This window comes from Nycticebus coucang, chromosome 18 (genome assembly GCF_027406575.1).
Source record: "Nycticebus coucang isolate mNycCou1 chromosome 18, mNycCou1.pri, whole genome shotgun sequence".
Taxonomy (NCBI): domain Eukaryota; kingdom Metazoa; phylum Chordata; class Mammalia; order Primates; family Lorisidae; genus Nycticebus; species Nycticebus coucang.
The window spans coordinates 38,004,618-38,026,887 of record NC_069797.1 but is presented as its reverse complement, the minus strand read 5'-3'; the positions used below and the strand labels follow the sequence as shown (position 1 = coordinate 38,026,887).

The 22,270-nt window shown below is 41.4% G+C and overlaps 1 protein-coding gene across 4 annotated transcripts; it reads left to right on the top strand.

Moving 5' to 3' along the window:
• Nucleotides 1-821: 821 nt before the first annotated feature.
• Nucleotides 822-21,910, top strand: LOC128570811 (schlafen family member 13-like). Of its 4 annotated transcripts, none has more exons than XM_053570316.1 (5): nucleotides 822-940; nucleotides 14,880-15,964; nucleotides 16,645-16,776; nucleotides 18,203-18,926; nucleotides 19,115-21,910. In XM_053570316.1, exons 2-5 carry the CDS (start codon nucleotides 14,899-14,901, stop codon nucleotides 19,920-19,922), a joined length of 2,730 nt encoding a protein of 909 aa, XP_053426291.1. In that variant the 5' UTR covers nucleotides 822-940; nucleotides 14,880-14,898; the 3' UTR covers nucleotides 19,923-21,910. The 4 variants fall into 4 exon arrangements, with proteins under 4 accessions (XP_053426291.1, XP_053426292.1, XP_053426293.1 ...); XM_053570317.1 differs by having other exon boundaries at nucleotides 886-940; nucleotides 14,892-15,964; XM_053570318.1 differs by lacking the exon at nucleotides 822-940 and adding an exon at nucleotides 4,997-5,460.
• Nucleotides 21,911-22,270: the final 360 nt, after the last annotated feature.

The window sequence follows — 22,270 nt, the reverse complement described above, 5'->3', positions numbered from 1 at the left end:
CTGCTCCTTGCAGTGGAAACTGGGCCCATAGACAGGGACACCTTGGAGCCCGGCTCACTGGGAGCGCCCAGCCTAGGATGGAGACTTACCTGATCCAAATAGTGGGACAGACACTTGATAGTGTCTGTGATGGGGCAGACAACCAGAAAGCAGGTTGGTTTTCTCGGGACACAAGCAGTCTCACGGTGATCGGGGTTCACTTGAGAACTGTCCCCTAACCGCCGCCAAACCCCACTCTGCAGCTGGGGCTGAGAAGCCCAGACCCCCGCGCCGGGGCTGGCTAAACCCAGCCACAAACCGATAGCAGCTGGATCCGCGTACCTGCCGCAGGTTGGCGGGACAGCGGACTGCAGGTCTGGGACAAACGAGAAGGCTCAAATTCCTGTCCCGGCCTCCAAGACCCACTTTCTGGGACAGTAGGGACAGAACCCCAGGTTGGGACTGGGGCAGCTGGAGCGGGTTGGAAGGGTAAAGCCGGGGTGAGAGCTCACACAGACCCTCGGAAGGGTCTGGAGAAGGTGGGACAGCAGGCGCCGGGAGAGGAGGGCGCGGGAGGAAGGACCTGGCCCGGCTGCGCTGGGAGCGCAGGAGCAGGACCGCAGCAACCGCCTGGGGAAGCCCTCTCTCCGAAATTATCTGAATGCTTTGTTTTACTGTAATTTGGATGGATAGATGACAGGGAGGAGCGAGGAGATGGGACAAGGGCGGGAATGAGCGAGGAGGAAAGCAGAAAAGAACTAGGAACTGCCCCCACGCCCCCACATAGAGCAATCCTAAGGTTCAAGCGTCATTCAGCGCGGCAAAGTTTCCCGGGCTTAGCGGACACTCCTATTGGCCAGTCCACCCGCGTGGGTGGCGCTAACCGCTGGGATGTAAGGACAGGACCCTGGAGCTTCCAAGGACACGCGAAGAGGACCTGGACCTGCTGGAGCCTGAAAGGGTAAGAGAGGGTTTCAGCTCCTTTTCCCCGATCCACAGAATTCCCGCTTCTCCCCAGGCCAGTCCAACCCTACCAAACGCCGGGCGGGAGGAGGAGGAGACCAGAGCCATCGCGACCCAGGGCGACATCTGTGCGTTTCTCTTCTTCCTGGGAGGCCCAGCTAGGTTACTCAGGAAATTCCCTAAAGATCGGACTGTGGAGCACTGGGTGGCGGGGAGTGTGGGTGCGTGAAGGGATTGGGGATGGGCCTGGCCTATGCGCCTGTTCTGTCAGGGAAGCAGGAGGAGCCCGGTTACCGCCAGCTGGTTGCTGCCGGGAGTGGGGCGGGGTTGGGGATGGTGCGGAACAGGGCGCCCAGCCTGGGAGGCCAGCAGGAAGGAGAGAAACGCACATGTCTGCCTTCTGGACAGATCCCAGGACCGTGAAGGCCCGCGGTCCAGAGTGTTTGCAATATGTAACGCCAAGAAACAGGTTCTGCAGGTGATTGTGTGACTGACCAAACACTGTAAGTTATTGTTCTTGATCTAGGAGCTAAACGCAGAATTAAGATTGCCATTACCCTGCCGGGAAGCTTATAATTTAGAGAGGGAAGAAATGAAAAAAAAAAGTCTTTCTTCCAACAAGGTCTGTAAAATGCAGGGTGTTATTGGAGAAGGCCAAAGAGCTCTATGATTTTAGTTTCCCAGTGATGCCAGCCACTGTTTTCCTATGCAACCTTTACATACAGGGGCTGCTGGACAGGCTCTGGGGAGGTGGAATGAGCCTGCATGCCCATACCTGGAGATTGTTGATTCACTTCCAAGGCCTGCTGTCTTAGGTAATTTGGGAGACTGGAGGCCATGATAACCAGCAAGGACTCAGGACACTCTGTGTGCCCAGTGAAGTGTTGACTAACTATAAATTTACTCTAGAGGAAAAATGTTTTAAGGGTGGCGCCTGTGGCTCAAAGGAGTAGGGCACCAGCCCCATATACTGGAGGTAGCAGGTTCAAGCCCAGCCCCAGCCAAAAACTGCAGAAAAAAAAAAAAATAGCCGAGTGTTGTGGTGGGCGCCTGTAGTCCCAGCTACTTGGGAGGCTGAGGCAAGAGAATCGCTTAAGCCCAGGAGTTAGAGGTTGCTAGGAGCTATGATGCCATGGCCCTCTACCCAGGGGGACAGCTTGAGGCTCTGTCCCAAAAAAAAAAAAAAAAAGTTTTGAAGATATAGCCACTTTAATATATAGGGATATAATATATGTGTGTGTAACTTTGTAACCTATGAGGAGGAATCTCTTTCAAGTGTATTATGATGATTAATAACATTGTTGATATTTACTTTTACTGTGAGGGTATAAAAGTAACAACAACAACAAAACCCAGGAGACTTGTCCACCCATAAATAAATTAACAAACTGTGGTATATGTATATCATGGAAAACTATCCAACCATAAAAAGATGGAGACTTTACATCTTTGGTATTAACCTGGATGGAGGTGAAACACATTCTTCTTAGTAAAGTATCACAGGAATGGAAAAGCAAGTATCCAATGTACTCAATACTAATATGAGGCCAGTAGATGAACTAATACACGCCCACACAACAGAAAAACTCAATTCAGTTCAAGTTGGGGGGAGGGAGAGGAGAGAAGGAGGAGGAGGAAGAGGGATCAGTGTGCTCCCACCTAATAGGCACAATGTAAGGATATATGGTACACCTCCCGGGTGTAAATACAACTACAGCAGGGACTTTATGTAACAAATGCAAACATTGTAACCTAATCCCTAGTGCCCTCATCTTAATCTGAAATTAAAAAAAAATAAAAAACAGGAGAACAGAACAGCTCTTTGCTTTCCTGTATATACAAGTGAAACTGTTGATCTCTCATCTGCTTCTCTGAGGCAGACTCCTCAGTCTGGCGACACCTTGAGATCACTTCTGTTACAGCCTGTTTCCCTTTCTGTTTCATTTCTGCCTGGGGCAGCTGATTCCCCACCAGTTTTCCTCAGAGCTCTATCCCATGGTTGGGGGGCGGGGTGCAGTTTGTGCTGTCCTGATTTTACCTCCAATACACCTGCATGGGAGGCCTGAACTGCTTCCACCAAGTTCCACAGAGAAGTAAGAGGCAAGAAGGCCACTTTCCTAACTCATGCATTTGTGCTGGCTACTTACCAGCAAGCTTCCATTGCCCCCAGGGGCTCCTCATAGGATTCTCTCCGGTCTCCACCCCTCAAACCCCATTTCCTGGGTTCTGGGACATTTTTTCCTATGCGAGTCTATTAAACTCTAGTACAATAAGTTTACTTTGTGTCATGCAAACCCAGCCCGGGCCAAACTGCAACCAAAAAATAGCCGGGCGTTGTGGCGGGTGCAGTAGTCCCAGCTGCTCGGGAGGCTGAGGCAGGAGAATCGCTTAGGCTCAGGAGTTGGAGGTTGCTGTGAGCTGTGTGGGGCCATGGTACTCTACTGAGGGCCATAAAGTGAGACTCTGTCTCTACAAAAAAAAAAAAAAATAGTACCTCACTTAATTTCATCAGTGAGGGGGGTTTTCTTGTTATCATTATTTTTCTAAAGTACAGAAAAGTCAAGTAAATGCTCCAAACCACACAGCTCATAAATAGCAGAGCTAGGATTTGAACCCAGGAAGTCTGAATCTTCATCCCTGACCTCTACTGCCTCTCTCTCTACATATGTTTTGGTATACAGGTCCTTCGGGACTGATTTTGGTGGAAGGAGTCAGCAGGAAGTGGTAATTCACTGTGTGGGTGGGAACTGTGGTTACATTCAAAGGTTTGAGAAAGTTATCCTGTAAATCCAACAGAATCAGCGGCTTTTGTTTTAAAAGTTCTTTGGTGAGTGTTCTGATTATTTTTTAATTCTCAGTTTCTTATTGACTTAGTTCAATTTTATTTGTGATTTGAAGTATATATGGAAAATATCTCTATCTTACAAAGAATCTGAAAGTAGCATTGATCATAATTTTCCTTTAAATCTAAGGAAAGGGGCAGTGCCAGCCACATACACCGAGGCTGGTGGGTTCAAATCTGGCTGGGCCAGCTAAAAACAATGACAACTCCTAGAACAACAACAACAAAAATAGCTGGGCGTTGTGGTGGGTGCCTGTAGTCCCAGCTACTTGGGAGGCTAAGGCAAGAGAATCACTTAAGCCCAAGAATTTGAGGTTGCTTTGAGCTGTTGATACCACAGCACTCTACCCAGGGTGACAGCTTGAGACTACATCTCAAAATAAATAAATAAATAAATAAATCTAAGGAAAGAGGTAGAAATAAAATTCCCTGAGTCTTTTCTACCTGCAATAGAATCTAAACAGGTGGGTGTGGTTGACATTTTAAATACAGTTACCAATGAAAAATTACTGGCATTGGGTAACTCCTGTGGCTCAAAGGAGTAGGGTGCCAGCCCCATATACTGGAGGTGGTGGGTTCAAACGCAGCCCAGCCCAAAAACTGCATTAAAAAAATTATTGGCATATACTTCTTTAAAATTGAAGTATGGGGGCAAAGAGAAAATATTTAACTTGAAGTCCTCATACATCAAAAGGAATATTTTACAAATAATTTGACAATTTCCAATATTTTACAAATAATTTGGTCAATTTCAATGATCCTGGACTGCAGAAGAAAATTGTGAGAAGTATAAATTTCTATGCAAGGATATATTATGCAAAAGGTAAGATCGTAAATGTGTCAGCTTTTGTTTTTATGTAACAGAATTCTTCTAAATATCCTACTGCTTGGTATTCTTGCACCTTCTGTTACATGTCAATATCCACCTTATCAGTCCAGAGTTACTAGCATCTACCGGCAAGTAAGAACTGCAATTTCAAGGCTTTAGGATAAAATGGATTTTTGTAGGAAAGGAAAATTAAGCTGTGATACTCCACTTCTACGGTTTGTATGTATCCCGAATGACTTCAAATTAACTTCTGAATTTATTGATTGTTCTAAATCCTACTGGGTTTTGTAAATTGTCAACTGATGCCAAATAATGATGTATTTGACCATTGTATTAACCTTTTAAGATACCTCTTAATCTTGATCATCTATTCATAATTTTGTATTTCAAAGTTTACTTTGTCATTTCCCTTATTCAGTCCTAAAATCCATTGACCTTTTTAGTTTGTCTCCTTCCATTAGATCCCTGCTGCCCTCACTATCTGTCCTAGTAGCTTAGAATTCATAATCCAGATTTCAATGACTTACATGATAAAATTCCACCCTTTTCTCATGATCCTTTAAATTGGGGAAGGTTTGTTTTTAAAAATTCTGTAATAGGTTGGCTGAGAGCGAGGCCGCGCGCCCTCTGAGAAGATCCGGACGTGATGGGGTTGGGTTCCTACAGAGCCTGGCTTTGCCCGGAGCTGGGAACCTAAATCGCCGCCCTCCCACCTCCCACCCTCTGGTGCTGGACTTCAGGAGCGGGCGCTTCCGGCCTGCGCAGAGAATAAAGTCACTAACCCTGCTGATACTCCGCAGCTCCTCCAGCCAGTCCCCACTCCGCCCACTTTGCTTCCAAGACGTAGGTCGGCCTTTCTTCCTCTCTGTTCCTCAAGTCTTCTTCCGTGCTGTCTCCTCCCTGGGCACAATTCTCCCCACACCTTCCTCTACCCCTAAGCCGCTTCTTGGCCTCCATTTTCCCCGCGCGAGCAGGGCGCGCCTTCCGCTCGGCTCCGGTGGCGCACGCGCGTTGGGCGGACGCCGCAGCAGCCGCTCGGGCACGAGCACGTTCGGGCCGCCGGGATCTTCCTGCCCCGAGCCCGCCCTCGCGGCTCCTGGCCTTCGGCGTGTGTTTGCCCTGCCCAGCGCCTGCATCTGCTCGGAATTATTTACACGAGATGTCCTTACTACTGCCCCCTCCTTTAAAGAGGCCAGTGACCTGTAATCAGCTGCACGTGACTGGTTCATTCCTTCATTCTTCCAGGGAAAGGCGTTTTGAGGATAATTAAGTAGTTAAGATTTATTTTTTTCTCAAAGACCTTGAGAATGGGGATTTAGAGTAGCTGTATGCAAGCGTGGATGTAAACATTTCGATAGAAGCGGATTGAGAGTCAACGTTATGCTAGGCACACCGTTCAAGGGACTAGGACGGAGTCTGTCACTGAACAAGGTTGAGAATGGCTGTCTTAGAAGAATCAGCGTTTATGGATTGAGTTAAAGAAAAAATAAAGCCTGAAAGGACCAAGTATTGCAGCTGGAAAAAGATGGAAAACCAGAAGACTGTGACATCAAGTAGTCCGTGAGAAAAGAGTGTTTCAAAAGAGATGGTGTGGTCACCAGTGCCAGATGGCTGCCAAGTGATCATGCTAAACAAAAATTGTGAATGATTTGGTATATTTAGCATCACGGTTGTCTTTGGTAGAAGACCTTAGCAAAAACAGATTTAATGAAGTTCTTAGGACTATACAGGGGAGATAAGATATCTATATTCAAATAGGTTGAGGAGTAATTGGGTAAAGAAATTGAAATGGCAATTGCAGAACTCTCATTTTAAAATGAGGGAGGAGAGAAAGGCGTACCTGTAGAAGATGATGGGGGTCAAGTCCATTTTAAGTGTGTGTTTTGGATGGGAGAGAATTAGGTAATTTAAATTCTGATAGAGAAGGAGCCAGAAAAGGAGATGATAGAAACACAAGATAAAAGGGGGCTAATTGTACAAGAGAGGGCTTAATGGAGCAGATGTTCATAGAAGTATAGTAGTTTTGCTTTCAAGAAATTGAGGAAATTCCTATCAAACTGGAGACCTTTATTTTCTCTATGAAATAGGTGGCTAGGTCATGGATTAAAAGTCAGGATAGGGAGAGGAAGGATGTGTGTGTGTTGGGGATGGAGAAGTTTGAGATCAGAAGATGTATTATCAAAGGCTGTGTAACACCAAATTAACTCAAAACACAGTGGCTTAAAAACAATATTATTGGGCAGTGCCTGTGGCTTAGTGGGTAGGTGGGTTCTAACCCAACTCCGACCAAAATGCAACAAAAAATTAGCTTGGTGTTCTGGCAGGCGCCGGTAGTCCCAGCTACTCGGGAGGCTGAGGCAAGAGAATCCCCTAAGCCCAGGAGTTAGAGGTTGCTGTGAGCTGTGACGCCATTGCACTCTACTGAGGGCAATAAAGTGAGACTCTGTCTCTAAATATATATATAAAATATATAATATTATATATATAAAATATTATTTCATAGTTTCTATGGGTTAGAAATCTGTGTATCACATAGCTGGGTTTTTAGGGTCTTTCACAAGGATGCATTTGAGGTGTCATCTGGGTCTGCCAGCATCTCTAGGTTTCACTGGGGGAAAATCTGCTTCCAAGGTTACTCACATGATGCTTTAAAGAATTCAGTTCCGGTGTTCTCCCCGCTGGCCTGGCTTGTCTTCTGCTCCCCGCCGGTCCAAGGAACTGAACCGTCTGTGTGGAGAGAGACATGTTTCGAGAGAAGTGGGAACACATACAGTAATTACAGAGTAAAATCATTTTTAACGGTCTGCTTGCTGACCACCTGGCAAGAATAACTGGACTGTTGGATCCAGGCTGCAGTGTGTGCCGGAGAAGAGAGAAGACAGCATCGTATCTGCAAGTCAACTAATGCACGGTTAGTCACCCACATACTAGTCAAGTTTCAGGAATAAAAAGTACAAAAGAAGACTGGTTAAAACGTGCAACTGTGAAGAAAAGGATGCAGGAGGACGCTCAAGAAATAGATAAGGATGTTAATTTAAGACTGTCCAAGAGAAGCTTCAGTGCAGATGGATTTGAGATGCTACAAAACCCAGTAAAGGATTCAAAAGCCTTGCTTCAAATCTAATACAGATGCATCTGGAGACGAGAAGCAGAAGTCTGGGGAGCAGTCCTGTCAAGTAATTACAAAGTGTGATTCCGTAATTGCTGCTGAGAAATTTGTCATTCTCTGTTCGGAATATTTTCTTGGAAATACTCAGAATTGCCATAATAGAGATTTCTCAGTTGGAGAGTTTGGTTCCCACTTAGGTTATGTATTTCACTGAAATTGCTTAATTAAAATGGTTTGAGAACTCTGGGTCGGCAGACATAAGAAGTAGATCGTATTTGTCAGGGAGCACAAGGTATTTGAACTTACACATTATTGAGTCACGTTTATCATTATTTTAAGAGGAATACTTAACACTGACTTAATTTTGAAATGCTATCTATCTATCTTGAGGGAGGATTGTTCCTTAGTGAGGGACTTGTTTATTTAACTGGGACTGTAAATGTACTTTTGTTTCAAAGCTATATTAGAAAACTTATTTTTCAAAAATGCCCACTGTAAATATCAAATTATATTCTTAAATATTTTATACCTAATTGTAAACAGTTTTTCAGAACTCTTGTTTTATACTTGTAAAAGTGAAGACGCAATTTGGATAATGTTAACATTACTTTTCGTATTTGAAATAAACATTTATTTTTTACAAAACTAAAAAAAAAAAAATCTGTAATAATTCAAAATTCCAGAAATGTAAAAAGAATATAATAAGAAAAATGCGGAGGGAGGGGTGTGGGGCTTTGGTGTGTGTCACACTTTATGGGGGCAAGACATGATTGCAAGAGGGACATTGCCTAACAAGTGCAATCAGTGTAACCTGGCTTATTGTACCCTCAATGAATCCCCAACAATAAAAAAAAATAAAAATAAATAAAAAAATAAAAAAAATAAAGTTGCCAAGAAAAAATAATAATAAAATTTTGAATTGATATGATGGTACATATGATTAGGTTACATTGTTTGCACTTGTAAGGTGAAGTCCAAGTTGCAGTTGGGTCCTTCACCCAGGAGGTGTGCCCTATACTTCTACTTTGTACCTGTTTTTAAATAAAATAAAATTTGGTTTAAAGTAAAAAAAAAAAAAAAAGAAAAATGCATGTCTCACCTACCCCTGACATTTAACAGGATTTTGCCATATTTGGCACAGGTTTTTTTTTTTTTTTCCACACCAAAATTTTAGTATTACATATATAAAAACTTCTTTTTTTTTTTTTTTATTGTTGAGGATTCATTGAGGGTACAAGAAACCAGGTTACTGATTGCATTTGTTAGGTAAAGTCCCTCTTACAATCTAGTCTTGCCCCCAAAAGGTGTGGCGTACACCAAGACCCCACCTCCCTCTCTCTTTCCCTCTCTCTGCTTTTCCTTTCCCCACCCCTCCCCCTTCTTTCTCTCTCCGCTCTCCCCTTCTCCCACCCCCATCGTGTCATTAATTGTCATATAAAAACTTCTTAATTCTCCAGTCTCATTCCTTTCTAACCTTATTTGTAACCTCTGTTAGGAAACCAGAGTGCATCCTTATTCACTATGTTTTTATCCTTTTACTACACATATATATTCATAAATAATATTTATTATACTATAGTTTTTTAACAATAACATTGTGCTTAAAGTTAAGTTGGTATCAGATTTAAACAGGATAGGTCCCTAACTGCAGCACTATAGTTTTTTCTTTAAATTTTTATCTATTGCTATTGTATATAACTTCCACAAATTTGCTTTTTTGCATTTTTTGTTGATATAGTTGTACATATTTTGGGGGCGCATGTGATGTTTAATACACGTATACCGTGTGTAATAATGAAATATGGATAATTTGGATATCCATTGCAATTCGTCTCTTCTAGCTATTTTGAAATACACAATAAATTGCTAACTATAATTTCCCTATTGTACTATCAAATACTAGACTTTGTTCCTGTTCTTTTTTTGGTTTCCTTTTCAAGGGAAAATCTCTTCCATCCCTTCACTTTCAGTCTATCTGTGTCCTTATAAATGAGTTTCTTGCAGGCAGAATATAGTCAGGTCTAGTGTTTTAATCCATTCAGCCATTCTATGTCTTTTATCCTTTTCCTTTTTTTTTTTTTTTGAGACAGAGTCTCAAGCTGTCACCCTGGGTAGAGTGCTATGGTTGCTATGGTGTCACACCTCACAGCAACCTCGAACTCTTGGGCTTAAGCCATTCTCTTGCCTCAGCCTCCCAAGTAGCTGGGACTACAGGTGCCTGCCACAACACCCAACTATTTTTTTTTGTAGTTATCATTGTTGTTTGGCAGGCCCAGGCTGGATTCAAAACTGCCAACTCCGGTGTATGTGGCTGGTGCTGTAGCTGCTGAGCTACAGGCGCGGAACAAAATTTGGCTAGAACTTCTTTTTTTCTTTGCATTTTTTATTTTTTGGCCAGGGCCAGGTTCAAACCTGCCACCCCAGGTATATGGGGCCGGCGCCCTACTCCTTGAGCCACAGGAGGCACCCCTCTTTGTCTTTTAATTGGAGAACTTGGTTCATTTACAGTCAATGTTATTAGCAGGGAAAGACTTACTGTTGCCATTTTCTTGCTTGTTTTCTAGTTGTTGTATAACTCCTATCTTCCTTTCTTGCTGTCTTACTTTGTGGTTTAGTGTTTTTCTCTGGTAGTATGTTTTAATTCCTTACTTTTAAATTTTTATTATATCTAGTATATATTTTTGGTTTATAGTTACTGTAAGAAGTACAAAAAATATCCTGTAGTTATAACAAGTGTTTAAAACTGATACCAACTTAAGTTTAAGCACAAAAAGAAAAAGAAATAAATTAACAAATAAAACTCTGCACATTAACTCCCTTCTCACTTTTTTAAATATTTTTTATTTTTCCTCCCACATTTTGAATTTTTGATGTCATTATTTACATTTTTATATTACCTATCTCTTAACTTGTGTAGTTATAATCATCTTTAATAGTTTTGTTTTTTAGTCTTCTTACAAAAGATGTAAGTGATTTAAACACCAGAATTACAATATTAGTAAAACAAACACATTAGTGTCCTTTTGATTTGGGTTGAAGATCTCTTTTGGTAGCAATAAACCACCTCAACCTTAGTTGTCCAAGAAAGAAAGTCTTTTTCTTTCCAGTTTTTGAAGGATAACTTTAATGGGTACAGAGTTTGGGGTTGGCAACTCTTTTCCTTCCTTCAACTTCTGCTGAGAAGTCTACTGCCAGGCATATTGGATCTCCCTAATGTGTTTTTGGCTTCTTTTTTTATCACTACCTGCAGGACCCTCTCTTTGTCTTTTACCTTTGTGAGTTTGCTTATAGTATGTCTTGGGGTATTCTTCTTTGGGTTGAATCTGATTGGTGAACTTTGACCTTCCTGTACATGTGTATTTATATTTTTCTCCAGGTTTGGAAAGTTTCCTAATATTATTTCTATGAATAAGCTTTCTACCCCTTTGTCTTTCTTAGTTCCTTCTTTAATTCTGATAACCCAAATATTTTATCTTTTAATTTTGAGTCATAGTGCCCATAATCTTGCTCATTTCTTTACATTCTTTTTTCTGTTTTCTCCTCTTACTGTGTGTTTTTGAATAGTCTGTATTCAAGTTCACGCATTCTTTCTTCTGTCTAATCATATCTGCTGTTAATGCTCTCTGTTGCATTTTTCATTCGTCATATTTTTCACCTCAAGAATTTGTTTAATTTTTAAACATTATTTCAACTTGTGTTAAATTTCTCTGATAATTCTTGAGTTGATTTTCTGTTTCTATTGAAGTTCGTTTCTTGTTTTTTAACAGCTATTTTGAACTGTCTTAGAAATCACACATATTTATAGCTTTAGGGTTGGTCTCTGGTGTCTTATTTTGTCTGTTTGGTGAGGTCCTAATTTTCTGAAGTTCCTGATACTTCCTAATTTTCTGAAGTTCCTGAAGTGCTGAGAAAATGTATTGGTACCAGTCTGTGCATTGAGGGATTACATTTTTATTTTTGTCTTTTCAGTCTGGTTTTGTTTGTGCTTGTTCTGCTTCAGAGAAGGATTCTAAGCCAACTGTTATGTGTCTGGAGCCTAGTAGTCCTGAAGCCATGTCAGCACTAGAGGACATTCTAAGCCTGGGGTTGCATGAGCCTCAGGAAGACTCTGAGGTTGATGTGGCTTTCTGTTCCAGATGGACCAGGAAAGATCCAAGGAGGGTTCTAGGGCTGTGTTGGAAGGTTGGCCAAGGATCTGCATCTAGAAGACTGTCCTGATGGCCAAGATAGGCATGCCTCCCAGCAGATCTCCACACAGGCAGGATGGGTCCCCAACTGCAGCAAGAGGGGCTAGAGTTAATTTTGTGCCATAGTTCAATCCATAGTTGGACTCCTTCAGGATGTGAAAATGCTGGAAAGGAGGCTGCTGGACCCATCTAATTCACTCAGACAGGCATGCATCACCTTGCACGTCCCTGCACATGTGGAGTAGTTCCAGAGCTGAGACCGGATCCCCTCAGAATCTGCTGTGGGATGTGCATTGATGAGCCCATCAAAGGGCTCAGACTTGTGGGCTGAAAGATATGGGTGAGTCTCCCTCTGCATTCTTGTGGGAGTAGCTCTGAACTGGAACCTCAACTGAGGAAGGCTGGAGCACTGCCACAGGACAACTTTTACGTTCACTGCCATGGCCACCATCAGTGGGCATGAGCTTGTCTGCCAAGGCACTAGAGTTGATTCCAACCAGACCCCTTAGCAGATGGTTTTGGTTATAGGCTCAAGACCAAATTGTGCTATAGCAATGCCCCTTGAGAGACTGGGTCATTTTTTAGGCTTGAACCCAGAAGTAAGCTTTGCAGGGCAGATCAGCCAACTGGGGATTGGTCATCATTCTTGAAATGACCTTCCTAAGTCTTGGGCTCCACTGGGGCTTCACAAACTCTTAACCTGAATCCTCAGTCTCCCAGAGAGAGATTTTTAACTGTGGGTGGGTATGGAATTCTTGCTGTCATGGGCAGGTTACCTTCTGTTCTGTCATCTTGGTAACATCACTCCACATTTGGATTTTTTGCTCATCGTCATGCTTTGTAAATTCATCTATGTTTATACATGAAGGTAAGGTTTACACATTTTATCTACTGTATTAATTTCTCCTTGTATGTAAGTCTTCTGTTTCTCACATCAAAAATCTATCTTGTTCTTGTGGAAACCCACATGCCCATCAACACATGAATGGATTACTAAACTATGGTATAGGTATGCCATGGAATACTATTTAGTCATAAAAGATGGAAACTTTGCATCCTTTGTAACAATGTGGTTCGATTTGGAGAACATTCTCCTAAATAAAGTATCACAAGATTGGAAAAAACAACCATTACATATACTCAATGCCAATTTGAAACTAGGAGATTAACGATCAAGACCCATATGAGAAAAAAACTCAATTAAACTCAAGAAGAGGAGAAGGGGTTCAGTAGGTTCCCACCCAATGGGTATAATGCATAGATATATGTCATACACCCTGCCTGGGTGAAGGACACAGCTACAACTTGGACTTTAACTTTACATGTGTAAACTAGTGGTTTGTACCCTCATATTAATCTGAAATTGTAAAGAAACAGAGAAAAAATTATCTTGTTCTTTACAATGTCTGTTTCAGACTTTCACTGCTCTATTAAAATGTTTTATCCTTCTGCCTTTGCACCCATTTCCTCTGTCTTGGGATGACTTTATTTCCTACGTCAAAGGAAAAAGAGAAGGTATTAGAAGGGCCCTCTCTCAACTTCCTAAAACCAATAAACCTATTTTCTCCCATGCCAGTTATTTGCTTTTCTCCTCCTCCTGACCTTCTGGATCCTGTTCCTTCCCTACCTCTCTTTTCAGGGCCTTCACTATTTCAATCATCTCATCTTCCTTCTACATCTTAAAATTTTCACTTCCCTGCTGGATCGTTCTCATTGATGTTAAGTATTTTCTAGACACTCCAAACTTAAAAAAATTCTTACACTTCAATAGTTCTCCTCCAACTACATATCACTGAATGTCTCCTCTTTCATGGCTTGACAGATGAACAAGTTGTACAGATTTGGTAATGCTATTTTCATATCTTCCATTCATTCTCCAACCCATTGCAAAATGATGACAATATAGTTTCCTTGCCTGTAATCCTAGTACTCTGGGCAGCTGAGGTGGATGGATCACTTGAGCTCACGAATTTGAGACTAGCCTGAGCCAGAGCTAGACCTCATCTCTAAAAGTAGCTGGGTGTTGTAGCAGGTGCCTGTAGTCCCAACTACTTGGGAGGCTGAGGCAAGAGGATCACTTGACCCCAAGAGTTTGAGGTTGCTGTGAGCCGTGACGCCATTGTTCTACCAAGGGCGATATAGTGAGACTCTGTCTAAAAAAAAAGGAAAGAAAAGAAAGCAGAGTTATAAAGATGGAATATCTAGGCCAATAACAGAATGCTATTCATTGACATTGGAATTCAAATTGTCCTCATTGACTCTAGTGACCTCAGCCCCTGGTACAATGCCCCCTGATGCCTACTTCCCAGTTGTCTGAAAAGCATTTTTCAAACTCACCAATAACCTCAATTTTATTAAACCTAATAAGACTTTCTGGTCATCACCTAGTGCACCTGTCAGCAGTGCTAGATACCTTAAAACCTCAGCAGGTGAACTTGTTTGGGCTTCCTTAATGCCATAGTTCCTTGTTTTTCTCCTTCTTCTTTGGTTGTTTACACTCAGCCCACTCCACAGTCTCCTTTTGTATGTTTTCTCCTTTTACTCATCTCTGATGTTGATATTCATTGGAAATTTGTCCTAAACTGAGATTTTTCATATTGTCATGCACTTGGATGACCCCACTGCTCCCATGACTTCCTGGCCAATTCCAAAGCATCCTACAGGTCTTGGCTTTAAATGTTACTCCTTTTGGAAAGTCTTACTGAACTATCATCTGTGGATTAGTTCAGATATCCCTTTAATGTTTTTTCCCTCTTATAACCCACATCACACATGATGGTGAATGCTAATTTCATTAGCCCCCTTTCCTACCAGTCAGCTCCGAAAGCGAAGAAACTATTCCTGTCTTGCTCACTGTTATATTACTTTCTCCCAGCACGTATTTGACATAGATTAAATGTTTTTTAATGAGTGACTTGCATGCATGGAACAATTAATTTCTTAGTCAAAATGAAATGTGTGCTCTAACAGTTTCTTCTGTAGGATCACCATGCAAAAAAATCACTGCTCCCTGGTGGTGGAACCATCATGCTCAGACTTGGTCATCGATGTGGGTGAAGTGACTCTTGGAGAACGAAATAGGAATGAGCTGCAGAAAACACAGAGAGAACAAGAGAAGGCAAGAGTTGTACAGGCTGCGTGTGCTCTATTAAACTCAGGAGGAGGAGTGATTCGGATGGAAATGAAAAACAAAGATGAGCATCCTGTGGAGATGGGACAAGATTTAGAACGGTCTTTAAGAGAGCTTATTCAGTCTTCAAATTTTCAGGCTTTCTTTGAGTCCAACCAACAAGGGAGGAGTTTCTACATTTTTGTTAAGTGTTGGAGCAGCGACTCTTTCCTTGAAGACAGTTCTGTCAAGTCCTGCATTTGCAGTCTGAGTTCTTCCCTATACTATAGATCTGGCACCTGTGTGCTTGCCATGGATTCAAAAAAGGCATTCGGCTTCCTGAAGACCAAGAAAAAGAATGCAGAATCCAGTCTGAACAATGAAGAATATCCACCTAGTAAAATTCCCAGAATTGATCACCAGAATACCTCTGAATCAAATCCCGCTTACAAAGTTTTCCAAATGAACAGGCTTACATATGGTGAAATTTTGCCATTTCCCGAGTCTCAATACATAGAGTTTAAACAGTTTAGTACAAAAAACATCACAAAATATATAAAAAATTTAATTCCACAGTACGTCTCAGCATTTTCAAACACCGAAGGAGGCTATCTTTTTATTGGAGTGGATGATGAGAGTAAGAAAGTCCTGGGATGTGCAAAAGAAAACGTTGACCTTAAGACTCTGGAAAGTATAATAGCAGGAGCAATTTCCAAGTTGCCCCTTGTCCACTTCTGCTCTTCCCAGCCAAGGGTGGAGTACAGCACCAAAATGATAGATGTGTTTAAGGGAGAAGAGTTGTATGGTTATCTCTGTGTGATTAAAGTGGAGCCATTCTGCTGTGCGGTGTTCTCAGAAGATCCCAAATCGTGGATAGTGAATGACAAGAAAATCTGCAGCCTGACAGCCAAGGAATGGGTCAACATGATGACAGATACAGACCCAGGTAAGAAGGAACAAGATCCTCCCTTCCCATCCTCTCTGCCTCTTCACTATTGCCATGTTCTTCTTCATTCTCTGTAACTTTCAGCTCCTCACACCTAGTGAAATTTACTTTCTCTAAACCTCCATGCTTTTCATATAAAGGAAAATTTTGGTGGCTGAGAAAAGGCCAAAATCAGATATTTTGTGAATGGTGATTTCCTACAAAGGAAGTGAAGGGAAAATTTGGAAATGGATTCCTTTATTAAAATCCTCTGTTGGAATTTTCTACAGCCTCATACTAACAATGACCTTGTGCCTCAGTTTAGCATAGATCAACTCTGGGAGACAAAAGCCAGCGTTGGGTGTGTTTGTTTGGGTTGGGGTGAGTGCAGTTGCCTGTGTGAATTTAAAACACACAATGATGCAAATTTAAAAAAAGACTTTTAAATTTCACTACAACTCAAGAAAAGAGCTTTTTAAATATGGAGGAGGAAGCATTATACTGAATAGGGAAACACCATTCAAAATGCAAAAGAAGGTCTGTATAATGGGGGGGGCTTTGGGAATCTTGGCAGAGTCAAGGAAGGGTGAAGTGTCTGACTGCATGGCCTGAATTCTGCTGTGCTCAGTGACAGCCTTATGGCCTATTCCAGTTATGAATTTGGGGTGGAATCAAACAGGGAAAAATGTTCTTTCTTTCAGAGTTAATTTCAGAGTTGGCCGAGGCTTTTGAATCTCAGCTGAGTCTGTCCCACGGACCTCCACTTTGCAGACCAGTGTATTCTAAGAAAGGTCTAGAACATAAAGCAGATCTCCAACAACGTTTGTTTCCAGGTACTCACTGCCAGTTTTTATGTTAGGAGAAAGGGAGATGACTTAATATATTTGGTTAAAAACAAATCTGTGAAAGATTATGCTCTGCAAATCCAAGTTGGAAAATGATAATGCCACAAGCCTCTTGCAGATGAGTTTTGGGTACCCTTAGAGCAGCGTTCTCAACCTGTGAGTCGTGACCCCTTTTTAACAATGAAAATACATTGCCACATTAGGAAGGTTGAGAACCACTGCCTTAGAGTTTCAGGTACCCTTAGCTTAGTGGTTGCAAATATGGCTGATTATCAGAAATACTGCAGGAAGTAGTTAAACGTGCAGATGTCCAGGTCCCCACCAAGAACTTATAAACACGTAGTTTTCAGGGATGAGGCCTGGGCATGCACATTTGAGCAAGCTTCTCAAATTATTCCGATGCTCTACTGGGCTGGAAATCACTCATCTACTACAAGTGCAGGCAAGGGAGGGGGCACTGTAGAATAATTGACCACTTCTGGTCAGCTTTTCAGAGATTCAGGAATTATGTTGCCTGGTAGAATTTAAAAATACAGAGAAACAAGAAGTAATTTCTCTTAAGGAGGCTAGAGGAGATGAGTCTCCAATGTCCCAGATGTAGCACAAAATAAGAATTCAATACAATGAACCATGTTTGGTAATCCATCTCCTCACTGCCTAAATATTTTATTAGCAAGGCTTTGTCTAGGAGTTCCTACTTAGAAAAGGAAATGTAGATTTCTAGAGGAGTAAAGTGGCTGGTTTAGTTTCACACATTGAACATATAAAATGTGAGATCTAAGAGTAGAACATTATATACAAATGCCATACTGTATAAATATTAATCAAGGCCTTCATTACTGCATAGGGCCTTAGGCCCATTTTCAACTAGTTTTCTTTCTTTTTTTCTTTTTTTTTTTTTTCAAACATGAAACAAAGTATCTTGAGAAAGAAAGATTGGTTTACAGGGTAAGAGCAAGGGGCAGGCCTACAGAGCATGATGTGTTCACCATAGGTGACGAATGGCCCCCCATTGTCTCAACCAGAAAAGGCAAAGAAGCCAACCAAATAGTTTTCCTAATTACATGACCTTTGTAGTAATTGGCTTATCAGAAAGGTTTTTTATTAATGACATTCCCCAATAAATGTGAGACACAGGTACTAGAGTGATTGAAGGCGTACATAGTGTTCACTTTCTCAGGCGCAATTAACGCCGTTGGAGTTGACACCCTCTTCTCTCCAAGAGGTACATAAAAGGGCAACGTGATTCAGTTCACCAGACTTACAGGGTGTGGGCTAAAGAGAGGCACCAGAAGGAACTTCTCCTAAATTGTACAATTATTTGGAGGTTTACTCTCCCCTTTAAATGTAACGTGTGATTCATACAAAATAATAAAAACGTGTTTTCAAATCTTTTCTATTTTTTCACACCCAGTGCCATCAGATCATTTGAGATACACTCCCGAATCTCTCTGGAAGGAGCTGGTCTCAGAGCATGAAGGACTGGAGGAGTTAATACACGGGCAAATGCGTCCTTTCTCCCAGGGAATTTTGATCTTCTCCAGAAGCTGGGCTGTGGATCTGAACTTGGAAGAGAAGCGAGAAGTCATTTGTGATGCTCTGCTGATAGCACAGAACAGCCCCCCCATTCTCTACACCATTCTCAGGGAGCAGGAGGCAGGGGGGCAGGGCGACTGCACCTTCACAGCCTTTACTTTGAAGCAGAAGCTGGTGAACATTGGGGGCTACACTGGGAATCTGTACGTCATGGCCAAGGTCCTCCACCTGAGTGCTGAGAGCAACACAGAGAGCTTGGAAGGTGCAGTCTCTCTGATACGTTATCCCAGGTCCTACACCCTTGTGGACACCCAGCAAGCCGAAGCCTTGCTGCAAGCCCTGGTGATCGTCCTCCTCAGCTTCAGGTCCCTCCTGAGTGACCAGCTTGGCTGTGAGGTTTTAAATCTGCTTACAGCCCAACAGTATGAGCTATTTTCCAAAAACCTGCGCAAGAACAGAGAATTGTTTGTCCATGGCTTGCCTGGCTCAGGGAAGACAATCATGGCCACGAAGATCATGGAGAAAATCAGAAATGTGTTTCTCTGTCAGCCACATGAAATTCTCTACATTTGTGAAAACCAGCCTCTGAGGGACTCTATCAGGTAAGCTGTGGACCTTATATTTCTAAGTGTTATTTAATCTGGGTTTAATTTCTTTGCTGTATCACCTTGTTCCCAGGAGAATTAGGTGATAAGTCTGTGGCAGCAGACTTGTGTTCAGGGAAACACAATAAAGTCACTCCCTTCCCCTTTTTAGAGAAAAACTCAGTGTGTCATTTTAATTTTTGCAGTAAGATGAACATCTGCGAGGCAGTGACCCGGAAAAGTTTCATGAAAAGAAGCTTTAACTTTAAACATATTCAACACATCGTCATTGATGAAGCTCAGAATTTCCGCAAAGAAGATGGGGACTGGTATGGGAAGGCAAAAACCATCACTCAGAGAACAAAAGCTTGCCCAGGAATCCTCTGGGTCTTTCTAGACTACTTCCAGACCAGCCACTTGACTCGCAGTGGCCTCCCCTCTCTCTCAGAGCAGTATCCAAGAGAGGAGCTCACCAGAGTGGTCCGCAATGCGGATCAAATAGCCAAATACCTACAAGAAATAATGCAGAAGATCAGAGAAGATCCTCCACCTAACCTTCCTCCTGAGTATCTGGTCATGCTCCATGAAGCTGAATGGTCTTCAGGTGTGGAAGGTAGTGTACAGAAAATTGACTACTTGGACTTGGAAAAGATGGTGATCGATGTAGCAAATAAATGCCAGTTTCTCTTCAAGAATGGTTATTCTCCCAAGGATATTGCTATTCTTTGCAGCACAGCAAGTGAAGCGGATGAATTCAAAGATAAGTTCTTGAAAGAAATGAAGAAGAGAAAATTTTCTCAGATTAACAATGTATCTGTTTTCACAGAGGACATGTTTGACAGTGTCCGTCGATTTTCAGGCCTGGAAAGAAATATTGTGTTTGGGATCAACCCCACAACAGCTGAGCCAGCCATTTTCAACAATTTTCTGCTCTGTCTGGCTTCCAGGGCAAACAAACATTTGTATATTCTCAGTCTTTCTAACTCAATTAGAAGACCTCAGTCTAAGAAGTGATAAAGACAGAATATTCCCTTTGTTCCTGCAGTATCCAAAAAAGAATGATTATTCTGCATCACAAGAGTATTATTTTTAACAGCAGGGAACTGTTAAGAGAATTAGCCTCAGAATTGCTGCTATAATGTGGGAAAGGGATAAAAATTCTGACTGATTGTATTAATACACTTTATTTTATTTTCTTTTTTATCAAATCATAGCTATGTACATTAATGCAGTCATGGGGTACAATGTGCTGGTTTTATATACAATTTGAAATATTTTCATCAAACTGGTTAACGTAGCCTTCATGGCATTTTCTTGGTTACTGTGTTAAGACCTTTATATTCTACACTTAGTAAATTTCACATGCACCCTTGTAAGATGCACCTTAGGTGTGGTCCCACGAATTACCCTCCCTCCACCCATCCTCCCCCCTCCCCTCCCTTCTCTCTCCCCTTTCCCTATATTCTTGGGCTATAATTGGGTTATAGCTTTCATAATTAATACACATTACCTTTCTATTGGTATTTGTATTGAAATCCCATGTTTACAAACTTACAAGTAAGTTTCTTTCATTAAGGGAGAGAGGATTGTTGATACTTCCTTCTTTGTTCACCCTTGAAAATGCAATAAAACACAATTGCACTTTATATCTTTTCATGAAGAGTTCAAGAATCTGTGGTTCTTTTAATTCTACATTGCTGGTGGGACTGCAAACTAATACAGTCTTTTTGGAAAGAAGTATGGGGACTTCTCAAGGTACTAAAAGTTGACCAACTGTTAGATCCTGCAATATCATTACTAGATATCTACCCAGATGAACAAAAATCATTTTACAACAAAGACAATTGTACCAAAATGTTTATTGCAGCTCAATACACAATAGCCAAGTCTTGGAAGCAGCCTAAATGCCCATCAACACATGAATGGATAAACAAATTGTGGTATATGTACACCATGGAATACTATGCAGGCATAAAAAAGAGGGAGACTTTACATCTTTTATGTTTACCTGGATGGAGCTGGAACATATTCTTCTTAGTAACATACCTCAAGAATGGGGGGGACAAGTATCCAATGTACTCAACACTATTATGAAACCAATATATAGACACCTACACATTCATATGAATGATAAAATTCATATGAATGATAAAATACAATACAAATGATAAGATAGTTCAGAAAGAAAGTGGGGAGTGGAGGGAGGGTGTTTGGTGGGATCTCACCTAATGTGCACAATGCAAGGGTATATTTCAAACAACTGAGTATATTATAAATGTCTTACCACAAAAATAAGTAAGCAAGGTGATGATTATGTTAATTAGTTTGATTTAAGCATTCTACATTGTAAATCAAATCATCACATTATACCCCGTACATATATACAGTTAAGATTTAATAAAAATTAAGTTTAAAGAAAAAGAATCTGCGGTTCTTTAAATTTAACAAAAAGTAATGTGAAGTAGACAATTATTCTCACCACAGTCAATTTCTTTTTCTTTTTGAGACAGGGACTCACTCTGTTGCCCTGGGTAGAGTGCTGTGGCATCACAGCACACGGCAGCCTCAAACTCTTGGGCTTAAGCTATCCTCTTGCCTCAGCCTCTCAAGTAGCTGGGACAACAGGCACCCACCACTATGCATGGCTAGTTTTTTCTTATTTTTAGTGGAGACAGGGTCTCGCTCTTGCTCAGACTGGTCTCAAACTGGTGAGCTCAAGGGATCCACCCTCCACTGCCTCCCAGAAGGCTAGGATTACAGGAGTGAGCCACTATGCCAGGCCTCATAGTCAATTTCAAGCTAACTATGTGATATGAATAAGTTCACAACATCCCTCAAAAATTAACATTTGTCCTTGGGAACTGGCCTAAGCCAGCTCCAGCTTATAACTATAACTTCCCCCATTCCAGCAAAATTTGGTGTGCCTTTTTCTCAGCCTTAATATTTTTAGGAAAAGGAAACATTAAATCAGAAAAAATGGAACATTGTAAACTTTAAAGTACTTAACTAAGTACATTTTTTACATAGATATTTATACATATTGTGCTATGGTCAAAAAGTGAAATTTACCTTTATACTGAACAATATATAAATAACTCTGTCAAGTTATCTCAAAAGGCAACTTTCCAAGTAGAAAACTTTTATAACATTCATTCTTCCAAAGACTAATTTCTATCATTAATTTAATGTGTTATGCAATATCACATTATCACAGCAAAAAAGAATAAAGTTCGCCAGAAATATATGGCCACAAAGCAGAGGGATGTTGACACACAATATGACAACATTTTAAAAATTTAAAAAATATTATGAAGTGATTGCAATACAGAAGGATATCTCAAAGATAAGACACAACCCCACAA

Excerpts from the sequence above, each read along its gene's own strand:
- LOC128570811 (XM_053570316.1), top strand. The coding sequence starts at position 14,899 with ATGCAAAAAAATCACTGCTCCCTGGTGGTGGAACCATCATGCTCAGAC. Across the intron at positions 15,965-16,644 it reads GATGACAGATACAGACCCAG|AGTTAATTTCAGAGTTGGCC; the intron begins GTAAGAAGGAAC and ends TCTTTCTTTCAG. Across the intron at positions 18,927-19,114 it reads CCTCTGAGGGACTCTATCAG|TAAGATGAACATCTGCGAGG; the intron begins GTAAGCTGTGGA and ends TAATTTTTGCAG.